Source organism: Martes martes, assembly GCF_963455335.1.
Source record: "Martes martes genome assembly, chromosome: 12".
Taxonomy (NCBI): domain Eukaryota; kingdom Metazoa; phylum Chordata; class Mammalia; order Carnivora; family Mustelidae; genus Martes; species Martes martes.
In genome coordinates, this window is record NC_137900.1 from 58,119,627 (window position 1) to 58,147,439 (window position 27,813).

The 27,813-nt window shown below is 41.3% G+C and overlaps 1 protein-coding gene across 1 annotated transcript; it reads left to right on the forward strand.

The window, feature by feature from the left end:
* The first annotated feature begins 16,583 nt into the window (after positions 1-16,583).
* TMEM215 (transmembrane protein 215) lies at positions 16,584-18,215 on the forward strand. Its single transcript, XM_080820276.1, has 2 exons — positions 16,584-16,701; positions 16,967-18,215. The coding sequence occupies exon 2, from the start codon at positions 17,025-17,027 to the stop codon at positions 17,727-17,729; it is 705 nt and encodes a 234-aa protein (XP_080676402.1). The 5' UTR covers positions 16,584-16,701; positions 16,967-17,024; the 3' UTR covers positions 17,730-18,215.
* Positions 18,216-27,813: the final 9,598 nt, after the last annotated feature.

Sequence of the window (27,813 nt, forward strand, 5' to 3'; positions counted from 1 at the left end):
CCTTACAAGTCTGTGGTTAAAGACTAGCCTCTAAGAGGATGAAGACAGCCAAATTGGTCTTACTTTATTTGAGGGCAGGAGGTTGAAGAGCGAGCAGGATTCTTTGGAGACCAGCGAGAATCACTAATACTCCTTCACCCCACACTGCTACCTGCTGGAATGGGTCGGGGCAAAAAGCAGACTCCTCCTCGTATTAGTTTCCTATAGCTGCTGTAACAAATTGCCATGCACTTGGTGACTTAAAACAACATACTTTTTTTTTTCATTTTATTTTATATTTTTTTATCATGATAAGTGTACTCTTTAATCTTCATCCCCTATTTCACCCATCCTTCCACCCATCTCCCCTTTGGTAATCAATAGTTTGTTCTCTATAGGTAGGAGTCTGTTCCTTGGTTTGTCTCTCTCTTTCTCTTTTTTCCCTTTGCTTGTTTGTTTTGTTTCTTAAATTCCACATATGAGTGAGATCATATGATATTTGTCTGTCTCTGACTAACTTATTTTGCTTAGCATTATAGTCTCAAGCACTATCCATGTTGTTGCAAATGAAAAGATTTCATTATTTTTCGTGGCTGATATATATATATATATATATACACACACACACACACACACACACACACACACATACACACACACACACACACACACACACATACATAATCACCTCTTCTTTATCCATTCATCTATCAATAGACACTTGGGCTTCCATATCTTAGCTATTGTAAATAATACTACAATAAACATAAGGGTGCATATATACCTTTGAATTGGTGTTTTTGTATTTGGGGGTACATACCCAGTGGTGTGATTACTGGATTGTAGGATAGTTCTACTTTTAACTTCTTGAGGAAACTCAAAAGGACTATTTTCACAGTAGCTGCACCAATTCACATACCCCCTTTCTCCACATTCTCACCAACAGTTGTTTCTTGTGTGTTGATTTCAGCCATTCTGCAGGTATGAGGCAATATCTCATTGTAGTTTTGATTTGCAAAACTGATGTTGAGAATCTTTTCTTGTGTCTTTTGGCTATCTGAATGTCTTCAGAGAAATGTCTATTCATGTCTTCTGCCCATTTTTTCATTGGATTAATTGCTTTTTGGGTATTGAGTTGCACCAGTTCTTTATATAGTTTGGCTACTAACCCTTTATCAGATGTGTTATTTGCAAATATCTCCTCCCATTCAGCAGGTTACCTTTTAGTTTTGTTGACTGCTTCTTCCTTCACTGTGCATAAATTTTTTATTTTGATGTAGTCCCAATAGTTTATTTTTGCTTTTGTTTCTCTTGCCTCAGGAGACATAACTAGAAAAATGTTGCTATGCTGATGTCAGAAAGATTACTGACTGTGCTCTCTTCTAGGATTTTTTACGGTTTCAGGTCTCACATTTAGGTATTTAATCCATTTTGAGTTTATTTTTATATATGGTGTAAGAAAATGATCCAGATTTTTTTTAAATTTTAAGTTTTTAAATTTATTTATTTGAGGGAGGGAGAGAATGTGAGAGAGCAGGAGAGAAAGAGAGTGCAAGCCGGGAGGTGGGGGGAGTGGAGGGAGAAGCAGACTCCCCGCCCGAGCAGGGAGCCTGATATGGGACTTGATCACAGGACCCTAGAATCATGACCTGAGCCAAAGGCAGACACTTAACTTACAGAGCCACTCAGGCACCCAAAAGTAATCCACTTTCATTCTTTTGCATATGGCTGTTCAGTTTTCCTAGCAGGATTTGTTGAAGAGACTATCTTTTTTCCATTGTGTATTCATTCTTCCTTTCCCCAAGATTAACTAACCATATAATCATAACTTTATTTCTTGGTTTTCTGTTCTACTCCACTGACCTATTTTTATGCCAGTACCATACTGTTTTAACTATTGTCTCTTTGTAATATGACGTGAAATATGGAATTATGATACCTCCAGTTTTGTTTTTCTTTTTCAAGATTGCTTTGGCTATTTGAGGTCTTTTGTGGTTCCATAAAAATTTTAAGATTGTTTGTCTAGTTTAAAACGGCACACATTTATTCCCTTACAGTTATGGAGATCAGAACTCAAAAGTCACTGGTCCAAAACCTAGGTGTCAACGAGGCAGTGCTCTTAGGGAAGAATCCATCTTCTTGTCTTTTTGAGTTTCTAAAGCTGCATTCTTTGCACTTTGGTTCTTGGCCCCTTCTTCCATCTTCAAAGCCAGCAGTGTAGCATCTGCCCTGGTGGTTACATTGCCTTATTCTGTCATAGCTCCCTCTGCCTCCTTCTCTTTTTTTTTTTTTTTTAAAGATTTTATTTATTTGAGAGAGAGAGAGAGGGAGAGAGCGCAAGCAGTGGGGAGGAACAAAGGGAGAGGGAGAAGCAGGCTCCGTACTCAGCACAAGCCAGCTACTCAATCCCCGATACTCAACCCCAGGACCCTGGGCTGAATGCAGAGGCTGACCTAACTAAGCCACCCAGGTGTCCCTGCCTCCTTCTTATAACAACTTTTGTGATTACATTTAGAGCCCACCAGGTTAATCCATGATAAACTCCCCATCTCACAATCCAGAATTAATCACATCAGTAGGCCCCTTTGCCATATAAGGTAACATTCACAGGTTCAGGAACTAGGATCTGGATATCTTTGGAGGCCATTATTCAACCTATCACAATTCTCTTGAGCATATAAGGTAACATTCACAGGTTCAGGAACTAGGATCTGGATATCTTTGGAGGCCATTATTCAACCTATCACAATTCTCTTGAGCACAACTCATTCCACTAGTAACACCACTTGTATTTTGAGCCTACAACACCTTTTACATGTGTTTTTCATTTGATTATCACAACAATCTTTCAAGTTGGGCAAAGTTTAGGTTCTCCTAGAAGCAAACCCTGAGGTAGGGAGTTAAGTGCATGTGGTTTATTTCAGAGGTGACCCTAGAAGCACAGGCAGAGTGGATAAATGAGAAAGGGAGAGGAAGGAACCCAATAAAACACGTGGAATCAAGGCAGTTGCCACTGGGGAGAACTGGAGCTCTATCCCTTGGGAGACTAAGAGACAGTATAGAGATCTCAGTTATCCAACCAGGGAATGAAGAAGCTAGGGTTTACCCAATTCCCCTATGCACCCTTGATTGAGGGCAGTTCTGGAGGCATTAACTCTCAAACTTCCAGCTTTCTCTAACTTTGAGGCCAGTATTCTCCCAAGGCCAGAAGAAGACCTCAGAATCACAGGTGTCTTCATCAAGCAGTCTGAGTGGGGAAGTGAATGCCCAGAACATCGGCCAAGGCACTAGCAGTGTTTGCTATGATCCCATTTACCAGTGAGACCCATTTATTCTCTCTTTTTTTTAAGATTTTATTTATTTATTTGTGAAAGAGAGGGGGTAGAGCAGTAGGCAGAGGCAGAAGCAGGCTCCCCACTGAGTGAGGAACTCAATATGGGACTTGGGACTTGATCTGAGCTGAAGGAAGACACTTAACTAACTGACCAGGCATCCCGAGACCCATTTATTCTTTCACCAAACATGTCTCAACTGCTTGTTTACTCTGGGCCAGACAACATCCCAGGTGCTGGAGCTTACAAATGAATGAAGCCTCCCTGCATTTGGGAAATTCACAGTGTATACGCACATGTAAAGAGAGAAATTATACATACACTATAGTAAGTGCTATGCCAGAATTACAAGTATTTGTGCCTGGCACATAAGGAGTTTGCAATAAAAACTGGTTTTCAGAAAGAAAGTATTAAAAGCACAGAAGACCTCTGTCTGGAGGACAAGTGTCCCTCTCCATCATTAGAGCCAAACACTCAAATAAGGCACTGAGATAAAATACGGTAAAATACCAAGTGACTGGGCCAATGTAACCTGGCCTGTGGACAGCAGAATCAGGACAAGAATCCACATTTTCTAACTCCTAGGCCAAAATTTCTTCCACTCCACTCAATGGCCTCTGGGAGATGAGACCTCACACCTATTACAGTGCCCAGCACATGGTAAATACCTACTGTCTTTGTGAAACGGAAAGAGTGCATTTGGTTGACCATGAGAAAGGGAAAGCATAATCCATCACAGGAATGGCAAGGGACTTTTCTTAAGGGGAAAGCCTAAAATTCTAGTGTAATTTTTAAAATCACTTCCCAAATGCCCCACCTCCTACTACTACTGCATTTGGGATTAGGTTTCAATAGTGCAACGGGGAAAGAGGCAGGGACAGAAACATCAGACTCTAGCACTACCTCATTTTGAGCTTGCCAAATGAGAAGAACATGCTTCCCACGAGAAGGGTCAGAGCTGAATCCTCATTCCTTACAGGCAGCTTGCTTCCAAGAAGAAGAACAAGCCACACATGCTCAGTTATTCTTCCCAAACTTACCAGATAGGTAAGTAACTCATCTCCTGGGTGTAGAGAGAGGCCAAGATGGTATTAAGAAAAATGCCTCATTACAGAAATCAGGAGGAGGGTAAAAGCTCCGCCTCTCTAATTATGACTGGGAAACAGAACCATCAGAGACTGAGGTTATCCTTTTCTCTCGTGGTCTGGTGTTATCTCAGCTGCTCTCGGTGCATCTGCTTCCATCCCTTCATGCTCCCCTGGCTTCCTCTTCTCTGTCTTCTTACTCAGGCCTGATACGGTGGCCTGACTCCCTAAGTTCACTTCACTATACAGCTCCCCAAAGTTGACACACTTACCCTCTCAGTGTCCCCACTCCAAACTTACAGGAGAAGATCAGAATGGCTCAGCTCACTATTTTCTTCTTCTTTTTCTTCTTTTTCTTCTTCTTCTTCTTCTTCTTTTTCTTCTTCTTCTTCTTCTTCTTCTTCTTCTTCTTCTTCTTCTTCTTCTTCTTTCTCTTCCTCCTCCTCCTCCTCTTCCCCTTCCCCTTCTTCTTCCTCTTCCTCCTCCTCCTCCTCTTCCCCTTCTTCTTCCTCTTCCTCCTCCTCCTCTTCTTCTTCTTCTTTTTTAGAATTTTCTCTTTTCTCTTTTCCTGAGTTAATGATCTCAATTCCATTCTTCTCTTATCACCTCCACGTACCTGGTCTCAGCTCCTACGCTGAGTTTGCCTTACTCCTGCGGCCCCCATCTCAGGCGTTGTAAGAGTTATCAAACCCCCTCTACTCACTCCTTGATCCCCTCAATGTGGACTCAAGTTCTTCCCTGGGGAGTTGTTTTCACCAAAGGTCACATCTTCTTATGACTCTTTCTTCCCTACCCAAATTACCTTGGCCTCCTGATTACCCCCTACCCCTCCACCTCCTCTGGCTTGGCTCACCTCATCTTTTACAGCCAGGCTTCCCAAGACTCAAACCAGCAGCTGGTCAACTTATTCAGCAATGAAATCAGGAAAGCTCACTCATACCAACAAGATTCACAGGAGGCTGTCTGTAAACCAGAAAGCCACTTCACTGACTTACCAAGGAGATGTTACTTTCCACTCACTCAAATACATTCATGTCTATGGAAGGACAATAGTAGAAATTTGAATTCGTGATAAGAAATTATTGACAATTTTTTAGGTGGGATTTTTTTTTACTAAATGATACACCTTGAGACTTATGATTGACTTTAAAATAATTTAGGATGAAAAATAAAGTATAAAAGATTTAAGGAGGTGACTATTTTGGAAAATAGTTTGGCAGCTTCTAACAAAGTTAGAGTTACCATATGACCCAGCAATTCTACTCCGAAGTATCTACCCAAGAAAAATGAAAGTATATGTGCACATAAAAACATGTACACAGGGGCGCCTGGTGGCTCAGTGGGTTAAAGCCTCTACCTTTGGCTTGGGTCATGACCTCAGGGTGCTGGGATGGAGCCCTGCATCGGGCTCTCTGCTCAGCAGGGGACCTGCTTCCCCCTCTCTCTCTACCTGCCTCTCTGCCTACTTGTAATCTCTCTCTCTGTCAAATAAATAAATAAAATCTTTTTTTTAATGTACATAAATATTCATAGCAAATTGTTCATAATGGCCAAAAAGTTGAAGTAACCCCAATGTCCGTGAACTGACAAACAGATAAACAAAATGTGGTATAACCATGCAGTGGAATACTATTTGGCAATAAAAAGGAACAAAGTACTAATACATACTAAAACATGGATGAACCTCAAAAACGTTATGCTCAGTGGAAGAAGCCAGACACAAAAGAATACATATGGTATGATTCCATCTGTACAAAATATTCCAAAAAGGCAAATCCATAGAGACAGAAAGTAGGTTAGTGGTTGCCTAGAACCGGGGGTGGGAATAAGGAGTGACTGTAAATGAGCACCAGGTTTCTTTTTAGGATGATGGAAATGTTCTAAAATCAGATTGTGGTGAAGACTGTACAACTCTGTAAATATACTAAGATTCTTGGAATTGTATACTTTAAATGGCTGAACTATATGAAATGTGAATTATTCCTTAATAAAGCTACTTTTAAAAAGGAAGGGGGGAGGAAGGAAAGGAAGTGAGGAAGGAAGGGATGAAAGAGGAAAGAAAAGATGTTTGTCAGCCATGACGGTCACAGTCCTCATAGTACTAGAATGTCTGAGAAGCCAAAATCTTCAGAATGTTGCTCTGTGAGAGAAAAGTGGAAGGTTTTGAAAAATTTTAGTTGCAGGAGGTCCTATGAAACCTAATAAAACACCCCCTTCCTTTAGCCCCTATCTTTTCTCTGAAGAGTGCTGCATAAACATAGCAAATGTCTGACCCGCTGATTCTTTCTTTTCTTTGGTTGATGGTGAATATCACTCTCTAGTTAGATACTCTGTGCAACATACTCTCTGTAACTTTCTAACGATGAAATATGATGGGAGCTGCTATTATTTTTTCTCTAAAAATACATCCAAACTGCCCTAATTATAAATTTCAGTGTTTTCAAAACTCTTCAGGCACAAACATTCAGATAAGCTCCTAGTTTCATCCCATAGTTTGATACTCTTTCATTGGGTAGGAATTTTTTAACACTCAAAGGATAATCTTATTTCCAAAGATTTGGGGAACCATCACTCTCAGGCTCATGTGTCTCTTATAGCATACTAAGGCACAGCAGTATCAGGGATTTTTGGCAAGTCTGGGAAGATTATACATATTTATTTATCAGTTAGATCTCACCAGCTTTCTGTTTTTCTTTCATGGCTTTCTTCTTGTTTTCCAGGACTTTGACAAAATTAATCTCAAATTAATTCACACAAATCTCTAATCTCATTTCTAGATTTTGGAAGCCCGAGGAAGGAGAGGTATGTGTGTTTGGTCTGCCATCATGATCCCATTTGCAAATTAATTTATCATGATTGTAAAACATCCCAGTGTGTTGATGTAACATAATTTATATAACCATTTCATATTTTTCCATATTAAAATTAACATTATAATCAACACTCTTATGTATAAATCTGGGCATATGGCTCTGCTTTTAAAGAAATCTTTTTAGTGTCCGCTGAATATAATAATAAAATGAGTTGGTGGTCTCTGGGTTTTGATAAACATATATTATCAAAAGTTTGGGCATGTCAGTGCACTATGCTTCATCTAAGGACAAGAGGGTAAGAAAACAATCTTTAGTGTGGGGATCAAACCACATCAGAATTCTCTACTCCCCGCTCTTCATGATTCCTAACAATTCATCTTCTAATCCTTTCTTTATTCTCTTACCAAAGACCCTGCACAGAATCAAAAGAAGGACAACATGGAGAAAGATCTAAGCTGTTGAACAGGCTCAGTCCTGGAGAGCAAATGGGTGTTCGGCTGGAACCACTCAGATACCTAAAAGGTTTTCATCTTTGGAACCATTAATCTAACACTTTCATTTGCACCAGCTTTCTTTTTTAACTTAAGAACAGATTTGTGAAAATTCTAGGCTTTCTTTGTAGTTTGTACTGTGTTCTGCACAATCTAATGAGCTCTAATGAGCTGCAAGAATTTTTAAAACTCTGTTAATTGAGCACTGGAAAAACAATGGAAGCTACTTTACATCTCTGGAGGTCCCAAGTGAAACAAAGAAAGAGGTAGAAATGTAGCTTTTACTAAAAATCTTAGTTACTTCCCCAGAGGTATTAGAGAGGGGAGAAGGTATAGAGGGAACATGAACACAACCAGATAAGTTAGAGGCTCTCAATAAATATTTGTTAAATAAATGAGTAAGAATTACAGCCAAGAAAGGTAGAGGATGGGGGGGGGGCGGGTGGAGTCAAGTCTCTAACCAGGTGCATAAAAACAATCATGTTTAAGTCAAAAGGGGGAGAAATATTATATTTATCATTTTCTAGGTTGAAAATAGGCGTATAAGAAATCTCAAAAGTGATTAGTATAAATTTGAAAGAAATGACAAAGTCCAACCCCAATTCAAAATGAAAATTTATTTGCTTTCTTTCAATTTTTATGTATTCCCAATTTATTTCATATCCTTTTCCCTCCTGTGAGGAAGTGCTGGAATGAGGAAGGGGGCAGGATGAATTTAGGGAAAATGTAAAGGTAAGAAAATTTGAATTTGTTCATTTAGTCTTTCAAGTGTTTGTGAATCTTTTATTCAGCTACTATTTTTATTGAGTGCTTAATATGTGCAGGAGATCATTCTTTTATTTTTAAAAATACTTTTTTATACTATAAAATACGAGTAGAAATTTTGAAAAATTCATAACTATATAGGGGCGACTGGGTGGCTCAGTAGGTTAAGTATCTGCCTTCAGCTAGGGTCAGGATCTCAGAGTCTCCCCCTGCCCCTTCTCCCCTGCCCCTCCCCACTGCTTGTGAGCTCTTTCTCTCTCTCTCTCTCAAATAAATAGGAAAAAAAATTTTTTAAGGAAAATTCATAAATATATAAAGAACATAGTAGTAGTTATATAATGTTCCACCACCTAGAAGTATCCAATTGTTAATATTTTGAGAGTATTCCCTTTTATTTTATTTTTGTGTGTGTGTATTCTAATTTCTTTTAGTAATCAGGATCCTATTAAACAGAATTTTTTCAAGGTATTGTAACAGAATTTTTTATTCTTAGTTTTCTTCATTAGCCTATATTAAGACCATTTTCACAGGTCACTAAAGAAATCTTCAAAATATAATTTTATGTGGGAATAGAATTCCCTTAACTGAATGTACAATATTTCCGCCAAATGAATGCACCATACTGTACATAACCTTTCCTCTGTTATTGGACATTTCAGTGCTTTCCAGTGTTTTACTACTAGCATACCCAAATGTTTTTTGTGCCCCTGATTATTCCCACAGGAAAGACTGCTAGAATCATAATGCCTGGGCCAAGCAGAACATGAGAAGCCCTACAAGCCTTATCCAATCGGATGTTCTGTGATGATGAAATGCTTTACACCTGCACTGATACGGTAGCAAATCACCACATGTGACTACGGAGCACCTAAAATGTGGATAGCACACACACTCTCTCTTTCACTCTCTCTCTCTCAAATACATAAATAAATAAATAATCCTTTTTAAAAAGGCGGGGGGTGCCTGGGTGACTCAGTCAGTTAAGTGTCTGACTTCTGCTCAAGTCAAGATCCTGGAGTCCTGAGATCAAGCCCTCTGTGAGGCTCCCTCAGCAGGGAGTCTGCTTCTCCCTCTGCACTTCACCCCACCCATGGTCTCTCTTTCTCTCTCTCTCTCTCTCTCAAATAAATAAATAAATAAAAAGTCTTTTAAGGGGGTGCCTGGGTGGCTCAGTCGGTTAGACGTCTGCCTTCAGCTCAGGTCATGATCCCGGGGTCCTGGGATTGAGCCCTGTGCTGGGTTCCCTACTTAGTGGGAACTCTGCTTCTTCTCTCTCTGCCCCTCCCCCTCCATTCATGCTCTGTATCTTGCTTTCTCTCTCTCTCAAATAAGTAAATAAAATCTTTTTTAAAAAATCTTTTAAAAAATATGGATGGCACAACTGAGAAACTGGATTTTTTACTTAATTTCATTTTAATTAATATAAAATTAAATAGCCTTTTGTGGTTAATGGCTATGGTACTGGACAGTGCAGCAATACCCATTTAAAGTCTTAATTTGTGGGATGCCTGGGTGACTCAGGCATTAAGCATCTGCCTTCGGCTCAGGTCATGATCCCAGAGCCCTGCATCCAGCCCTGCATCCAGCCCTGCATCCAGCCACACATCTGGGTGCCTGCTCAGTGGGAAGTCTGTTTCTCCGTCTCCCACTCCCCCTGCTTGTGTTTGTCTCTCCCTGTCAAATAAATAAATAAAATCTTTTAAAAAGAAAAAAGAAAATAAAATCTTAATTTGTTTGGCTTTCAGAGATTTCAAAAGTGGTCTCCATCCTGTTTCCATAGCACTTAGTTTAAGAAGGTACTCATACCAGTTGTTTGTGCCAGCAAAGTCTGAGGAGGATAATGAAGATTTTATTTATGCTTCATGAACTGTATCTTGCTGTCATATCAAGTGGTCTCAGCAGACATGAGGCCAAGCTATGAGCAGGCCTGAATCTGACGCATGAAAATAAGCCTTATGTATAAATGGTAAACCTAGAGAGAAACTCTTTTGCTTCTAGGGAGCTAGATATGACCCTGCCTTACTCAGACATTATCATCCTCATCTGTGTGCTCACTGGTGAAGCTGTGGGGACTTCCTTCTACACCTTGAGATAAGTAAATGTCAATTAATTTACTTAGATGGTGCCTGGGTCTGTTCTGTGCATCAATACATACCGACTGTTGACGTTTTTCAATATAATGGTCATGCAAAAGGTAGGAGCTTTTAAAAGGCTCTCATCATATCTGGACATATTTCTTCCACTCAAGAGTTAGTACCAATACACTCCCACCATCAATATATGTGAGTGCTCATCTTAGAACACCACCCCCCAGTACAGGTATTATTTTTTATATTTACAAATTTAATGGATTAACAAAATGACCATTTAAATTTATATATCTTACATCTTTACAGACAAAATGCTAAGAGAGCTCCCATCTTTTAGAAAGTTTTCTCTCTTGACCCCACATGGCCACCTCTAGCTATCATCTCATTTCTTTGTTCTCCTCAACAGCAGAACACTTTTGAGTTATCCATGCTGTCTACCTCCAATCCTTTTCTGTTCTCTCTTGAACTCAGTTCATTCAAGAATGAACCACCATCGACTCCACCAGAACTGTTTTTCTAAAGGTCACCAATGACCTTCATTGTGTGAATCAATTCACCAGTGATTACTTTTTAGTCCTTTTCATACATGACCTATCAACAGAATTGATGCTCCCACATTGAAATGCTTTCTTCTTTTGGCTTCTTGGACATCTCTCCATTTTCTCTGCTCACTGAACATAGTCTTCACTTCACTTCACTTCTGTTCACTTCATAGTTTCTTGCTAGTTCTTCCTCATCTCTCCATCCTCAAAAAGTTGATGTCCCTTAGTAATTAGTACTTGGACTTCTCAAATCTATCAATGCTTGATCCCTAAGTTATCTCTTTAGTCCCAGGGCTTTAGATGTTAGCCATGTTCTAGGAGCTTCCAAAATTATTATCTCCAGCTCAGACCTCCTCAAAATCCAGACTTGCACACCAACTCTATCAACATATATCAACTTTGATATATCAAGTGAACACATCCAAATTCAAGTTTTTTATTTCCCACCTCAAATCTCAAGTATTAGAATCATCCTTGACTATTGAGTTTCCCTCACATCCCAAATCTATTAGCGAATACTGTCAACTTAGGTTAAGATATATCCAGAATTTGGGACACCTGGGTGGCTCAGTTGGTTGAGCGGCTGCCTTCGGCTCGGGTCATGATCCCAGCGTCCTGGGATCGAGTCCCACATCAGGCTCCTTGCTCAGCAGGGAGCCTGCTTCTCCCTCTGCCTCTGCCTGCCTCTCTGTCTGCCTGTGCTCACTCTCTCTGACAAATAAATAAATAAAATCTTTAAAAAAAAAAGATATATCCAGAATTTGACCCACTTCTTGCCACATCCACTGCTATCACCCTAGTTCAAATCACTATCATGTCTCATCTGGGCAGTTGTAATAGTATCCCAACTGCTCTCCTTGCATCTGCCCTTGACCTGACTTAAGTCTATTTTCTGTACACAGCTAGGAGCCTGTGAAAACAGTTGGGACTTTGCCCTCTTTTCCCCCAAAAGCTTCAACCAGGCCTAACTCCAACATGTGTGAGGCTGCAGGCAAAAATATAGTGAATGCTGCCTTTCTCTTCCCATCCCTGGTTCTGTTCTAAACCATGAAGGAGTAGATAAGCAGAGTACAGACTCCCCACCTTGCATATCAGAGCTTTATCCATACTCAAAAACACAGTGGTCCCTTAGCCACCCCACAGGCCTAGGGATGTGCTAGAGGAGCCCAAGAAAGAATCTACTGAAGAGAAGGATCAGTACAGGGTCTCCAGTATAGGTCTTCAGTGGAGTGGCAATGTCCCAAATGGAGGCTGCCTGGTCAGCCTGAATCCCAGAGCACAGCTGCCCCATCATAGACACATAGGATGAGTAGACAGCCCTTGAGGTCTGGAAGTCTTTTGTTGCCATGGCATAATCTATCCTATCCTACACATATCTTGCTCTGTGAACATGAGTTCTATAAAGGCAGACCATATCCTATTGGACATGTATCCCCAGCACCTAGCACAGTGCCAAGCACATAATAAATACTCAAGTAATATTGCAGGAATGCAACCTTTCTGGATTTCATCTGTATAATAAAGAGGGTTAGAGTAGATATTTTATAAAGCATCTTCAAACTCTAGCATCCCATGATTTCTGTAATTTCAGAAATAAAAGGTTCTGCATTTTCTTCTCAAACACCCACATGCCAAAGCCTCATTCCAACCTGAATTTCCTTTCTCTTCTGATGAAAAGCTTTTGTACATAGCTATATAGGCTAATAGCATTACAAGAACTGCTTAAGGTTTTAAAATCCTACTGCAATCAGCCTGTAAAGGCAAGGAATTAAATACTAAGAATGCCTTTTCTGTCTCTGAATATCGTGACCCTGAGTGATGTCTCCCCCACCCACCCACCCACTTTTGCTGTTGGGCTTGGGCAAGTATACCTTCTATTCAAAGACCATCTGAAAAAAAAAGGAAAAAAAAAAAAGGCCATCTGAAATTACCTCTAAGAAGGAACTGCTTTGAGAATCAGGCTTATAATTAAACAGTAATTGAAGTTTCCTGTGGTTTTATGCATAGGTCTTATCTAATGCTTAAGTAGATAAACAGCATGTCTTAAAAGTCAGAATGGAATTAGATGCTCCTATAAGAGAGCAGAGGTCTCTGTTCAGCAACGTGCTTCTTTAAAATCCAACCTGGTTTCCAGCACTTTTGTCACACCACCTACATGACAATGACATCAATCTGCCCTGCAGAAGTGACTGTCAGAGAACCATGGAATGATAGAGCTGACATGGATCTCAGCTAGCTCCTCATTCAAAGTCCTTATTTCACAAGAAATTAAAACCCAGGGAGGTAAAGTGATAAAGGTAAAGTGATTTGCAAAAGAGGAGAAGATCAGGGATTTAAGAGGTAAGACTAGGACTGTGATGACTTAGGTGACTTACTGGATGCAGGTTGTTAGGGAGAGAAAGGAACGGAGGACAATTGCAAACTTCTCAATGGGGGTCAAACGAGAAAGAGCGACTTTGAAGGAAATCCGATGAGCGTAGTTGGGGTCATGTTGAGTTTGAAGTGTCTGTGTGCCATGCAGACAGATACCAAGCAGACAGATATTACACATCTGAAACTGAAGAAAAAGGATAAAGTTAAAGAGAGAAATTTAGGAGTCATCATCCTACCCACTTGGTGTTTAAAACTACTATACAGCAAGGAAAGAAATCCGGAAAAGGGTGTAACAGGGACATAACCAGCAGAATACTGACATCTAAGAGTTTTGTTAAAAATAAAAATAAATAAAATAAAGAAGAGTTAATAAAGTAGCTTACAAAAGAGTGGCCAGAGAATAGGAGGGAAACTGGGATAGAATGGTGTTGGTAAAGTCAGGGCAAGAGAAGTTTTCAAGAAGGGAAACGTGTTCAACTATGGCACACACACTGCTAGCTGCCTCCCCAATATTCATTCTCCTTTTTTTCCTTGCTAACAAAGTCCTGATTGTTTTTTCAGAGTGGCACTAAATCTTGTTAAAAATTAAACCGTGATTTCCCAGGCTCCTTTGCATCTAGAAGTCATCCGTATGGCATCCCTCTGGCCAATTAGATATAACCAGATGTCTATCTACTGGGTGAAACTGTCAAGAAAACAATTATTTTCTTTTTTTTTTTTTTGTCAAAGATTTTATTTATTTATTTGACAGAGAGAAAGATCACAAGTAGGCAGAGAGAGGCAGAGAGAGGAAGGGAAGCAGGCTCCCTGCCTAGCAGAGAGCCCGATATGGGGCTCAATCCCAGGACCCCTACCTGAGCCGAAGGCAGAGGCTTTAACCCACTGAGCCACCCAGGTGCCCCCAATTATTTTCTTTTTTTTTTTTTAATATTTTTAATTTTTTTATTTTAATAAACATATAATGTATTTTTATCCCCAGGGGTACAGGTCTGTGAATCGTCTGGTTTACACATTTCACAGCACTCATCATAGCCCATACCCTCCCCAATGTCCATTTCCCCACCACCCTCTCCCGTCCCCCTTCCCCCCCGCAACCCTCAGTCTGTTTCTTGAGATTGAGTCTTATTTTCTTGATATATATGGTCAAACAGCTGGCATCTCACTTTACCCTTTGCCTTTTCCCGTTTCCTTCTCCTTAGATAATGATTCTGTGTCCAGAAATATAGCAGCTGTCTAATGAGCATGAGCACAAAGGACACACACACACACACACACACACACACACACACACACAATAGATGATATGGAAAATCAGGAGTCTGATTCCTGATCTACTCAGTTGAATGAGTGAGAAATGTGGGAGTCAACCTTGACTCCTACTACCATCTTACTGCCTTTCATCCAAGATCCTTGACTCTACCCTTAAATATCTTTCAAATTCACTTTCTTCTAACCACCCCTAAAGTCTCTGCATTGTTCAGGCTCGTAGTGTGCCTTGCCAAGCTGATTGAACTGTCCTAGAAGCTCTCCCTGCTTCCACACTTACCCCCTGAAACCTGTCCTCCAGTCTTCTGTCACCATGTCAAAAAAAACGGAATGATTATATGTTCATTCCTGCTGAAAATATTTCCATGGCTCTCATTGCCTAGTGGATAAAATTGAAGGTGCTTAGCCCTCACAGTTGGGTTCTTTATGATTTGGCTCATGCCTTATACTGATTATGACCTAGTTACTATGCGAATATATAGTGGTTCACTACCACTTTGTGAACAAGGACCACTTGCCAAGCATTGTGCTAAGCGCTTTACATTTATTTAGTCCTCATAATGCTTCCCCACACATTTGATAGTCTATTCTCATTTTGCAGTTGGGTCAACTGACTCTCAGAAAGGTTAAGTCACTTGCCCAAGAACACACAGCTTCTTTAAGCAGGGGAAGGCCTGGACGTCAAAGCTCTTTCAAAGTTCTTCCCACTGCAGTGCCTTGACATGAAAGAATGTACACTCCTCTCCTTCTTGTCCCTTGCTGCTCCCCATCTACTTTAAATGGACAGCCTTGTTGAAGAACTGCGGTCAAAACCAGTCATCCCCTTCTGGCCAAAGGAATCTATCCCCCACTATGATGGAAAGAAAACAGGTCAGGTGCAAAGTGCAGGGATGAGGATGGGGTCAGAGAGCCCTTCTCCTTTGACCTAGCCAGCCTGGCTGGTGCCACCACAGTATTGGAGTAGGATCCCATCTCCAAGCACCCCCTCCAGTGTCCGGAGCTGGAAGATCAAGGGGGAAAAACTCTGGTGACTCCCTAAAGTCTCGAACAAGACCCGATACCCACTCCTCACCACTGCATCAGCCTGGGAGCCGGTCGCAGGGACTCTGGGTGCGCAACCTACTCTGTTGCTGGAGCGGTTTTGCACACCTCTGCCGCCCAGCGCCGGCACCAAGAGCAGTCGGCCAGCAGTGGGACCCTGGAGCATTCAGGGCAGCCCTCTGAGCCCTGAGAGCCTAGCGGTTGAGAGACCCGCGGTCAGAGAAACCCCTGGGAGCTCTGCTATCAGTCAGGTCGGATCACCCAGATTTGTAACTGGAGAAAGGTCCAGGTCCCCGAGGAAGATCTCCAGCTAGCACTCTCTGGCCCTCGGACCTGAACTCGGGGTCCAGGCTGCCCCGTGGGCAAACCGTCCCGAGTTCCGCTCTCTGGCCAGCGACAGCCTTGCGCCCCCAGACTCTCCCCAGGCACTGAGGCAGTTGCAGGCGTCCTGCTCAGCCCTCCTGGGCAGCGGCGGAACGAACCCCCGCTGCTCCAAGCACCCCGACTGGACCCTGGGCAACCACTTCTGTCCGGCTGGCTCTCCCCGGGGTCTGAACCCCTCGCGCCCCCGCGCGTCCTTGTTTCTGAGCTTGCTCTGAAAGTGATGTAACGAGGCCAGACTCGCGCGCTGCTTTCCCTCTTTCCCAGACTAAGTCCTTCCTCCCTCCAGCACCCGGCGCTCTGCGCCAGAGCCCGGCGCTGGGCTGTGCCTCCACTCCACTCGCAGAGCTCTGGAGACCGACAGGCACTGTTGAGAAAGACGCGCTCCCACGTCCCACCTCCTGGATGCAGAGTCAGTGGGGAAAGCGAGGCTTTCCTCACAGAAACAAGGGAGAGAGCCGAGGGGACAGCTGTTGTGGAGGTTTCTAAGGAGACTCAGACTGGCTTCTTTCCCTGCTCCTGGGAGACAGCAGGAAACCTCAGGTACCTCAGTGACCCCAGTTTGTGTATGTTTATACGAAAGAGAAAGAGGCAGTAAGAAAGAGACAGAGAAAGAGAGAGAGAGAAACAGAGGAAGAAATAGAGATCCAGAGACTGTGGTTGACAGACAAGTGGAGACAGACAACGTGTAAGAGAGATAGAGACGTGGTGGGTGGAAAATTGACTTGTTTCCTTCCTTCCTTCCTTCCCTTTCTTTCTTTCTTTTTCCTTTTTTTTTTTTAACCCACTGTGGTTTTGCCTCTGACAGAAGAGAGAACTGCTGCTCCCTAGCCAGCAAGTAGCCCCCAATCTGGATGGAGTGAAAGATGCGGCCTGATGACATAAACCCGAGGACTGGGCTGGTGGTGGCCCTGGTCAGTGTCTTTCTGGTCTTTGGCTTCATGTTCACCGTCTCTGGGATGAAAGGAGAGACTCTTGGAAACATCCCCCTCCTGGCCATCGGGCCAGCCATCTGCCTACCAGGCATTGCAGCCATTGCCCTGGCCAGGAAAACTGAGGGATGCACCAAGTGGCCTGAAAATGAGCTGCTATGGGTCCGCAAGTTGCCCTGCTTCCGGAAACCCAAGGACAAGGAGGTGGTGGAACTGCTGCGGACCCCTTCAGACCTGGAATCGGGCAAGGGAAGCTCAGATGAGCTGGCTAAGAAGGCCGGCCTCAGGGGGAAGCCCCCGTGCCAGGGGCAGACAGAGGTGCCTGTGGCCAGTTCCATCACCACCCCCACACCCACGGAAGGAGAACGCCAGAGCCTGGTCCAGAACGGGCATCAGGAGGAGACATCCAGATACCTGGATGGCTACTGTCCCTCAGGCAGTTCCCTTGTCTACAGTGCCTTGGATGCCAAGTGCTCAGCCTGGGACAGATCTGACTGCCCGGAGCCTGAGGACAGCATCTTCTTTGTGCCCCAGGACAGTATCATCGTTTGCTCCTACAAGCAGAACAGTCCCTATGACAGATACTGTTGTTACATCAATCAGAGCCAAGGCAGGTGGGACCACGAGACAATAGTCTAAGCTTTGCATACAAGAGTCGCTGTGTTGATAGAAATGTGACTACACTCAGCTTCCTGGGGAAGGAAACTGCCCTGCTCAACAGCCTTCAAACTGTTAGAAATTGACTTGGTATGTGATGGGTGTGCAAGCCTCGGGTGCCTCAAGGCATGTAAATAGGCATGTTGGTGACACATTTTAGAGAAGGGTGATGAGGGTTAAGGACACTGAAGAGGCAGTGAGTGGGAGAGAAAGCAGTTCCAATTGCTTTTTAACAATTAAACCATGTTAGATTTTGTAAAATAACCCAGAAAGTGCTACTCAGCACCTGCTAAAAGCAAGATAAATCTAGAGTAGGCTGCAGATATCAGGCATGAAATGATACATGGGCTTGCCATAGGGAAACTGAGCAGCTTTCAGTCGGAATAAATGGAAAGACAAAACAATTTAGTGCTTCGTTGTATGAAATGATTTTTTCTGGTGAAAGCTTTTCCCACTTATTATTTGCTGAAAGAAAAAAGTCAAGACTGAAAAGCTACTCCCTCCTTAGGTGGGACGGTTTTTGGAGAAAGGGGAGTTAAATTATGTAATTGAGTTTTATGATATTATCCTCTGACAAGATCAGAGATTTCAAATAAAGTAAAATAAGTGTGTGACCAGCTAGGTAAAAAACTAAAAATTTTAGATGGCTATGTTACTTCTTAAACTCTTCATTTAAATGGATTTACTGGGTCTTTATCTTAAGTGTTTTTTTAATATTTGCTATCATTCATGTATAATTTCCTCATCGGGTGCAAAATGACTTGATGTAATATTTTCATTGATTAGAATTTGTGTTCATCAAGTCAAAATGGGTTTTACATATGTATACAAGTGTCTTTAACATTTCTGGGAGGCCTGGTAATAACTATTCCTATATGCCTTTTGAAATCTGAAAACTATGAAATCAACATATTAGTCTTGATCTTTATGCAGAATTTACATAAAATGCAATGGTTTAACTTCTGGAAGTGTCATTATTAGTACATTTATTCAACATTCCCAGAGACTATAAATGCCAATGAAACAAGAGTTAATCTACTAGATTTAACTAAAGCTCAGTTTTTATTAAGTTCACCTAATCAGTGAGCATTGCATGACAAAGGTCTGTTTTATTTCATACTTAATTTTTTGCTGCTGAGGGAAAAAGGCACATGTATTTTCTGTTCCACTTGCTTAACTATAATAGACAAGAGGGCAATCAGCCAGGATACCATTTAGTCCCTGTTGAAGAGAAATATTGAATTATATAGAGAAATCATGGTATATTTCATCTTGAAGATCAGAATATTTTGTCTCTTTCAAAGAATGATGATTTATTGTTAATGATCAGAGTTTCAGCCACTTTCTCCCTAAGGGGGAATTGAGGACACAAATTCTGGCCATACCCCTTTTGTATATTTCAGATCCAAGTCTGCAAGTCTTTAAGTGTAGCATTCAGTCTTAAGAATCATGCCCTTAAAAATCACAATTTCCAAACCAAGTTCAACATCAAAAGAGTATGATTTTTTTTTTAGTAGGGCTTAAATGTCAGAAAATGAGATGTGTGATCCTGAGCAAATTTTATCTTCTTGTACCTCAGTTCTCACTCTTCTGAAATCAGGGAGGAGTGGGACTGACTTACACTAGAGTATGTCTATCGTTCATTCCCAGTTTGAATATTCTATGGCATCATGTCAAAGACACTTTATATAATGCCAGGGGATGAGATATAACAAAATGCATGCCAAAGTTATGCAATTCATGATAAAAATTATATGACATGGATTAACTTCTTACTACTGCTCAAAATAATTTTGTAGGTGTATGAAAGCAGATTTGTTTTATTGCCAAATATTATTTATTTACCAAATACATTACTGGAAATAAAATAAATATGTTAATTAAGGATAAATTTTTTTTGGTATTGGTATAGCCCCCAAATAATCCAATAGATGCAATAAATGTAACCTACTTTAGATTTGGCATGGAGGGAAAATAGTTTCCTAAAATCACAGTACCCCTTAATAATTCTAGGGCATTTTGAAAGATGAAAATCGTGTTTCAGTGAAGGTGAAAATTATTGGATTATTCTCTTAGGAATAAAAACTTCTAATCTGAACCAAAAAAAAAAAAAAAACTTTCTAATCTGTTTGCCATTTGTGGACATCTTCAGGGATGAAGAGAGAGCAAGATAGCAAAGAGAGATGTTCACAAAGACTCAGCAAATCCTATACAGCGTCTGAAAAGAGATGCTTGCAGTGTTAAGTATGGTTTAGGTGTGGAGAAGTTACTTTTTGATTTCCTGGAATTAGTTCAAAGCCCCTGAGATATCTCTCTCTCTCTCTCTCTCTCTCTCTCACACACACACACACACACACACACACACACACACCCCGATGTCCAAATCCAAAGTTAATTAATAGTTTAGAAATCTAAGACATTTTATCACATTTTCAAGTTCTATTTCAGAAGCAACTTACTTTGGTCTTCTTCTTCCGTCCACCTACTTAAGATACTTAAGGTATCTAAATATGCTCCTGAGGGAATTTTCTGCAGTGCTAAAATAATGGTTTGCCAATGTTGGCTGCGTGGCTTAACTTTGACCAGAAAGAATAAAACGTGTGATTGTGTGTGTGAATTTTTTTTTAACATCTTATATTAGGTAATCCCTTCCTAATATAAAGGAAGGTAGCCTAACGCCCCAAATCAACACTCAGTGGTTGGGGAAACATTTAGTACTATTCAGGAGAAAGCAGCCATTCTGTTAATCAGAGGTGGAGGAGAAGGAAACAAGGTGAGAAACGTGAGTGAGCTTGTTAGAGGAAAACAGCAGCTCATTCTGGTCAACAGATGTAGCAAATATTAACGTAATAGAGAGGAGGACTATTCCCTGTATACATTAAGCACTTTGAGACAGACATAAAACAAACTAGTTATTTTTTTTTTACTTGCTAGTAATCCAAATAGTCATTTCAACTTGATTTTAAATGGGCATTTTATTTTTGAAATTATTTCTATTGACTTTTTCTTGTTCAATATTCCTATCTATTATGCTCATGGATTCTTTCTCCAAACTGCTTTTTGATTTTAAAGTGTGAATTCAGCCAAGATACCCATGCTAGAACATATTTAGACAACTGTTTCAAGATTTAGTTTCTGTTACAATCATGGCAAACAAAATCCATATATATTTAAGTTCAGACTCACTTCCAAACCCTACTAATCAGGTCCTTTGGAAGTGTTTTCAATACTATGGGCTCTTAATATCCACTTAGCTGGCACATGTAGGGAAGGAAGATTCATTCTCATAAATGTTTTTCTCTTTTGTAATATCCAACCTCAACTTATCTATTAACATCTCCATTCTGCATCTGTAGTATCATTTACTTGGTAAATTCACTGTTATTATTACTTTATAACATTAAAGAAAAATTTTTTGAAAATCCACAGCCCCACTATCCTTACAGAACTATTGCATTTCCATTTTAGCATATCATCCTCCAGGACTCCCCCACAAGCACCTTAAATATTATAATTGTGTGGTTTTCCCTTCTCTCTTATTTATATGCTAAGTATGTTTTCATGTTTCTACGCAGTGTTCCTGATTACCATTTAACAATTGTGTAATACGCCATTTTTGAGAGGTAACATAATTTAACATGCCACTCCTTATTGCTAGTCAGATAACATGTTTTATGGATGGTTGTGCATGGCTTTTTTTTCTATTGTTGGTAACACAGCCACATTATTTGTCATTTGCCCAGAGAGGTGAATATTTATAATCAAAAAGCTGTCTCCTTATAGATGAGAGTAAAGGGGAAGAAATGTGTAAATGGATCAAACACTTGACATTATTGGTTTTCTCTTGATTCATGGGCAAGAATAGAGTAAGAGACAAAACAATGCTTCTCAAAAAGGTCCGCCCTTTGGGACCAGAGCCAGTATTTTTAAGAATAAGGTGAGATGGAGCCTGTGTTTTTAAGAGTAAGGTGGAACATTTCCCCAGTTAAAATACCACTAGTGTATATCTCAAAATCAGTTTACAGTGGTGTCAATTTTTAAGAGCATAATGTTGAACAAGCAAAATGAAAAATAGATGTAGACAATAATTACTTTGTAATATTGCAAAAGCATTTTCTTACAGTATCTCACCATTTATTTTATTATATATTTAATATGTACGTATGCTGTTACCTATCAGTGACTTACAAATGAACTGGAATTTCAGGAATTCAACAGAATCTACCCATGAATTTTCTGTTTCTTCCCTCAATGGATAAAATGAACCAAAGATGGAACTATGGACAAATGCTCAGCTCAACCAGATATCTCAATAAAGAACTGAATTCCATTCAGCCTCTTGTCCAGATAACATGAAATCATATAAACCCTACTGAGTCATGTCCTTGATTTCTCACCACCTACCACAGGCTCCTCATCTCATGAACACCTCAAAGAAAAAAGTTTATACGTGCTGCTGTCCAGATACAAATAGGTAGACATTGATATCAGATGTCTACCATCTTTTACAAATTATTCCTGGGCCTGATCCTTCTTAGAGATCCTTTCTCTGTCTTTCCCTTTATTCCTCCTCCTGACTGCATGTTACAACTCGCGGACCTTGTATTCTCAATGACAGCACAAGGCTTTGCATGCTTTAGCCATAACAAAGGAAAGTGTTACAGAATGGGCCAGTTATAGAGCAGGGCATAAAACTATTTAAACGTCTCTTTGACAAATCTATCCCAAGAAAGTTAAATATAACAAATATCTTTGCAGTTCATCGCTTTCTTATTCTTTATGGTAATAAATGATTATATATGAGACAACCCCTCAGTCTGAGACCAGAACACATTTGTTTGGAAAAAATGGGCTTTTGAACATCAACTGCCCGTAATTCAACACGAAAAGTATGGGCATACCTTCTCTGTGAGTGGTTAGACCATCAGACCGATTCAGAAAGGCCCGCCTGCCCCTGTGCTCGTCCACGCTGCCTCCCATCCTCTGCAGCAGCTCCTTGGCTGTGCCCTGCAGCTCACCACCCTGAGCCTTCACCCCATCATTTTCTCTACCTCACACGTCCACCCTGTCTCCACCCCTCTGCTGGTTAAGGCCCTAACATCCTTCAGGGGGCAGCTGCCACGTCTTCCACAGTCTTAGATCTTCCCCCTCAGAACTAATACTACTCCTACTATTGTCTGGCCGGACAACACCTTCACCATTATCATCACACATATTAGCCGGGGGGGTGTGTCTGTCTCTCTAACTGCACTGTGAACTCTTTGAGGGCAGGGGCCACGTTTTATTCATCCTCCCACTGCAGGCTCCCCACCCCCAAACACACACACACTGTGCCTTACTCAGTGAAAACTCTAAATTGCACCACTTGGGTCACTCTCACAGCCTTCCTTTTTCCGCTTTCTCGAAGGAAAGAAAATCTACCTTCTTGATTTGAACTAAATTAAATTGAATATAGTCAGCAAAAACGTGGGTTAAAATAGGCTTCTGTGGGTTGGGACCCTAACTTTTATTTAGCATATTGTTTCTTCAGGGAAACCGCATCTTACATAACAAGGAGAAGAAAGAAATAAACCATTCCAGAATATTTTCTCCTCCCTCCATGACTGACCTAACTCCTACTCCCTATCTCCCTCCATGAGTCAGTGACCATACCACACATGCAACAAAAACTGGTGGTTCTAGAAGCACTTGACAACCGAGCTTTTGAATTCCTAACCAGAAAGTAGATAAATCAGTGTACTCAGGTTAACCTGTAAGTAGGTCAACAGAATATAATTTGCCAGCCTGCCTATTGTCCTTCTGTTACGCTTCCATCCGATAATCCTAAACAGGACTTTCCAGGCCACCTGTGTATTCCCTCAGGAGGCTCTCAGGGGGCTGAGTGGCAGGCCCTCACCTCCCACCCCCAGTGAAGCTCTTCTCCACAATATCTGTGAGATGCTCAGAGAATCGTTTGTGGTTCAGAGAAGGCTCTGTCTTGTTCTGGAACAAGATGAGGGCACTGCTCAGCAATTCTCCCGAGTAGTATTTTGAGTCCTGTCTTAAACTTCAGGGTCATGTAAGTGGTCCTGTAAATTTCCCAAACTATCAGACTGAGTGAAAGTGGCATTTAATTTTAGTAACTCTTTTTCTTGACCATGGCAGCTATCAGGTTCTCCTTCAACAATAGCAGGAAGGACCTCGTTTGAGTATGGGTGGAGAAGGGGATAGCAAAGGGAAAATGTGTCCGTATGGAACTGTCAGCACAGGGAGAAGAGCCAACAATCCCTCATTAAGCCAGTCATTGTGGTGGCCTTCTCCCCTGACATCACCACTTATCATCTCAAACTGAGCAGCAAATGCTAGAAAATGGGCTAAGAGGAAAAACCAGATAGAAAAATACTTCAAAACTTAAAAGAGTAAAAGGGAAATGCTAGAGAACTTTGATACATTTTTAATGGCCAAGAAAAGAAATACAAACAATTTAAGTGTATCCTAATAAGGGCCAAATGTAGCTAAAACTATCCTGCAGGAGTCAAAGGAATATAAATTAGGCTCCAATAAATAAGATCAAATTCACTTAAAAATTATTCAATAGACTAAAAACTACAATCAAAACTAGAAAGTTAAGAGTGTAAGTGAATATTATTGGCTAAGGTTTTCACAATTGAATCATTTTAAATTCATAAATTCAACAAAAATGTCCCACTGAAAAACAGGGTGTGAGATATGAGCAGCAATACTGAGACTGGGACTGCCCACTGACCTATGCTTGCCAAAGGCAAAGACAGACAAGGAACAGAGCTGGGCAGAGCTCACCTCCCCGGAGAGTCCCCCAAAGCAGGCCCTTACCCTTCAGGCAGCAAAACTACAGAGTCTAGAACCGTTGCTCCCCCACAAGCCTGAGGTCCCTCCAAAGCTCACCTCTCACCCTCCTGTGTTAGAATAGAGGCCAGCAGCTAAAATGCTGAGGGGCAATGTGCAATCATGGCCTTATGGAGGTTCTAACACAGAAATGTTACTGACTGCACCTTTGTCAGCTGTGCCTGGTGTCTGTCCTCTTCATCCCCCTATTTCCACACGCAGCCTAGCACCCATTCCTTCACTCCACAAGCCTTGGTTAAGTGGTACGTGTGTGCTGGGTACTGTGCTGGCCTGAGATGACACAGTGAACAGAACAGAGTCTTCTAACAGACTGCTCTTCCCTGAGCAGAGACAATTTGGGAGATCAGGGCAAAGATGTATCTGCCAGACAATTTTACCTCCAGATGTTAATTTCCCAGGTGTCCATGTCACCTCAAAAAAGGTTTCCAGGGGCAACCCTCACAGGTCCCCTCCCTCTTTGAGAGCTTTGTACTATCACTCAATAAGCTACCGGTCAATAAACTTTGCTTTGCTGCCCACACAAAAAAATTGCCAGGTCCTGCCTTCAGCTTGGAAATTAAATTGATCCTAGATACCAGATATTGGTGAAGAATGTTAATAAGAGTTCTAAGAAGTTATATGATGCAGAAGTAATCTTTTATGGAAACAGAAATCCTTAGGAAATTGGAATCGCTGTCTTCATGGAGCTCACGGAGCTCATAGCCTAGCAGGGGGTGTCAATGGTTGAGGTGAGGATGTTACAGCAGTACATGGCAGGAGTGCCTAGCCCTCCCCTTTTTGGGGGAGGGTGGTGAGCAGGGAAAGTGCCTAAGGGGTTCTACCAATTCCACAGTGTGTTGGGGTAGTGGGGAGAGCTTCCCCACACATCCAAGCAGTTCCCCAACACCAGCCAGGCATCCCATAATTCAACTCAATTCTGATACCGTCTACTTGGAGATACCATCAGATTCCACAAGGGCTCAGTCCTACAAGACTGCCACCTCCCACTTCAGATGCCAGTTGTGAGTCCAGGTGTCACCTGCACTTGTAATAGGCCACACATTAAAGGTTCCAGGGGCACCTGGGTGGCTCAGTCATTAAGCATCTGCCTTCTGCTCAGGTTGTAATCCCAGGGTCCTGGGATCTAGCCCAGCATAGGGTTCCCTGTTCAGTAGGGGGTCTGCTCCTCCCTCCTCCTCTTCCTCTCCCCCAACTCGTGCTCTCGTTCTCTCAAATAAATAAATAAAATCTTTAAAATAAATAAATAAATAAATATTCCAATAACCCTCTCTCAGCTTTGATTAATTAGCTATAATGGCTTACAGAACTCAGAGAAAAAAAATTTTTTAAAGATTTATTTATTTACTTATTTGACAGAGAGAGAGCACACACACAAGCAGGCAAAATAGCAGATAGAGGGAGAGGGAGAAGCAGTCTTCCCACTGAGCAACGGAGCCCAATACGGGGCTCGATCCTAGGACCCTGGGATCATGACCTGAGCTGAAGGCAGACACTTAATGACTGAGCCACCCAGGTGCCCCAAACTCAGAGAAACATTTTACTCACTAGATTACTGGTTTATTATAAAAGAATATAACTCAGTAATAGCCCAATGGGAGAGATGCACAGAACAAGGTATAGAAAAGAGCACAGAGCTTCCACACCTCTCAGATTACACCACTCTTACTGAATCTCCACCTGTTCACCAACCCAGAAATTCTCTAATCCATTCTTCCGAGGTTTTTTAGAAGCTTCATCACATTGGTGTGATTGATTAAATGATTGGTTATTGGTGATTGATTCAATCTCCAGCCCCTCTCCTCTCCCCAGAGGTCAAGGGGTGAGACTGAAAGTTCCAATCCTCTAATCACAAAGTTGATTCCCTTGGCAACCAGCACCCATCTGGTGACCCAGGGGCTTTCCAAAAGTCACCTCATTGACATAACAAAAGATATCTTTATGGTAGTCATCACTTAGGAAATTTCTACAATTTTAGGACCTGTATGCAAGAAATTGGGCAAAGACCAAATATGCATTCCTTCATATAAATCACAATATCACAGAGTCGGGGGGGAAATGTCTGATCTGAGACCTGAAAAATGCATAGGAAGTAGCTGACTAAAAAGCAGAGAAAGAGTGTTCTAAGCCAAGAAAACAGTGTTATGAAGGCCAAGAAGGAAGAGAAAGCATGACACATGTTTATTTGGAGAAATGCAAAACAAACAAAACAAAAATTAGATGGCTAGAGAGAGGGCCAGGTAGAGAGGGCCAGGCATTGGCTTAGGCCTCTCCCCACTACTACATTTAGACTTTGTTAAACATAAAAAGAAGGCCTGACCACCCTGCTTATCTCCAGCACAACCATAAGGAAGGAAGATCAGACTCATCTTGACTAAGGTTTGCAGGTTTAACCAAATTCTACTCTAAGAAGAATGCAACTGGTTGATTTGGTTGCATTTCAGGACAAGGTTCCTTTCCCTTGGAGACAAATAGTTAATCAAACCAAGCAGTCCACATTTCAAACATTTGTTTTGCTCTTACATGCACTAAAAGAACTTGGAGCTCTTAAGTGAAAATAACTGATATAAATAGCTTCTAAAATCACCATCTCTGTGACACTCATAATTATTATAGATAGGTTGACATATGGGAAAACTTTTTTCCAGCATGGGATTACCCAACAATGACTGTGATGTTAACCAGATTTACATCTCTTCTGTCAATATTTTCTGTGTTTCAAAATGTCCCTAATTTCATCCTTACTTCAGCTGCCTGAAACTCAGGTCCCTTGCACAGACACATCTAACCCAGCACAGATACATGTATCATTCTCAAAGAGTGTCCCATGTCCATTAGCTCCTTGATAGGTAAATGTATGTTACACAATAAAAGATTTTAGTAAGTTTGAGAATTACTGGGTTAAACCAAGATAAACATATTTCTTTACAGCCTATATCCCCAACCCTCAGAACAAGACCAAGTACAAAGTGGGCACCAAATAAGTACTTGTTGAATTAGTGAATTTATAATTCCATAAAGCCATTTATTCACATGCTCTGTGACATATAAGAAGGGAGCTGAATGTGCAGCATTCCATGGGGCTTCCCTTAGGACTAGCATTGAAAAATCTTGCCCTAACCTCTAAATCTAGAAGCACACTAATCATGACCTTACAGGGACCGTGTGCCCTAAAGCCAGACTTTTTGACTAATGACAAGGCATA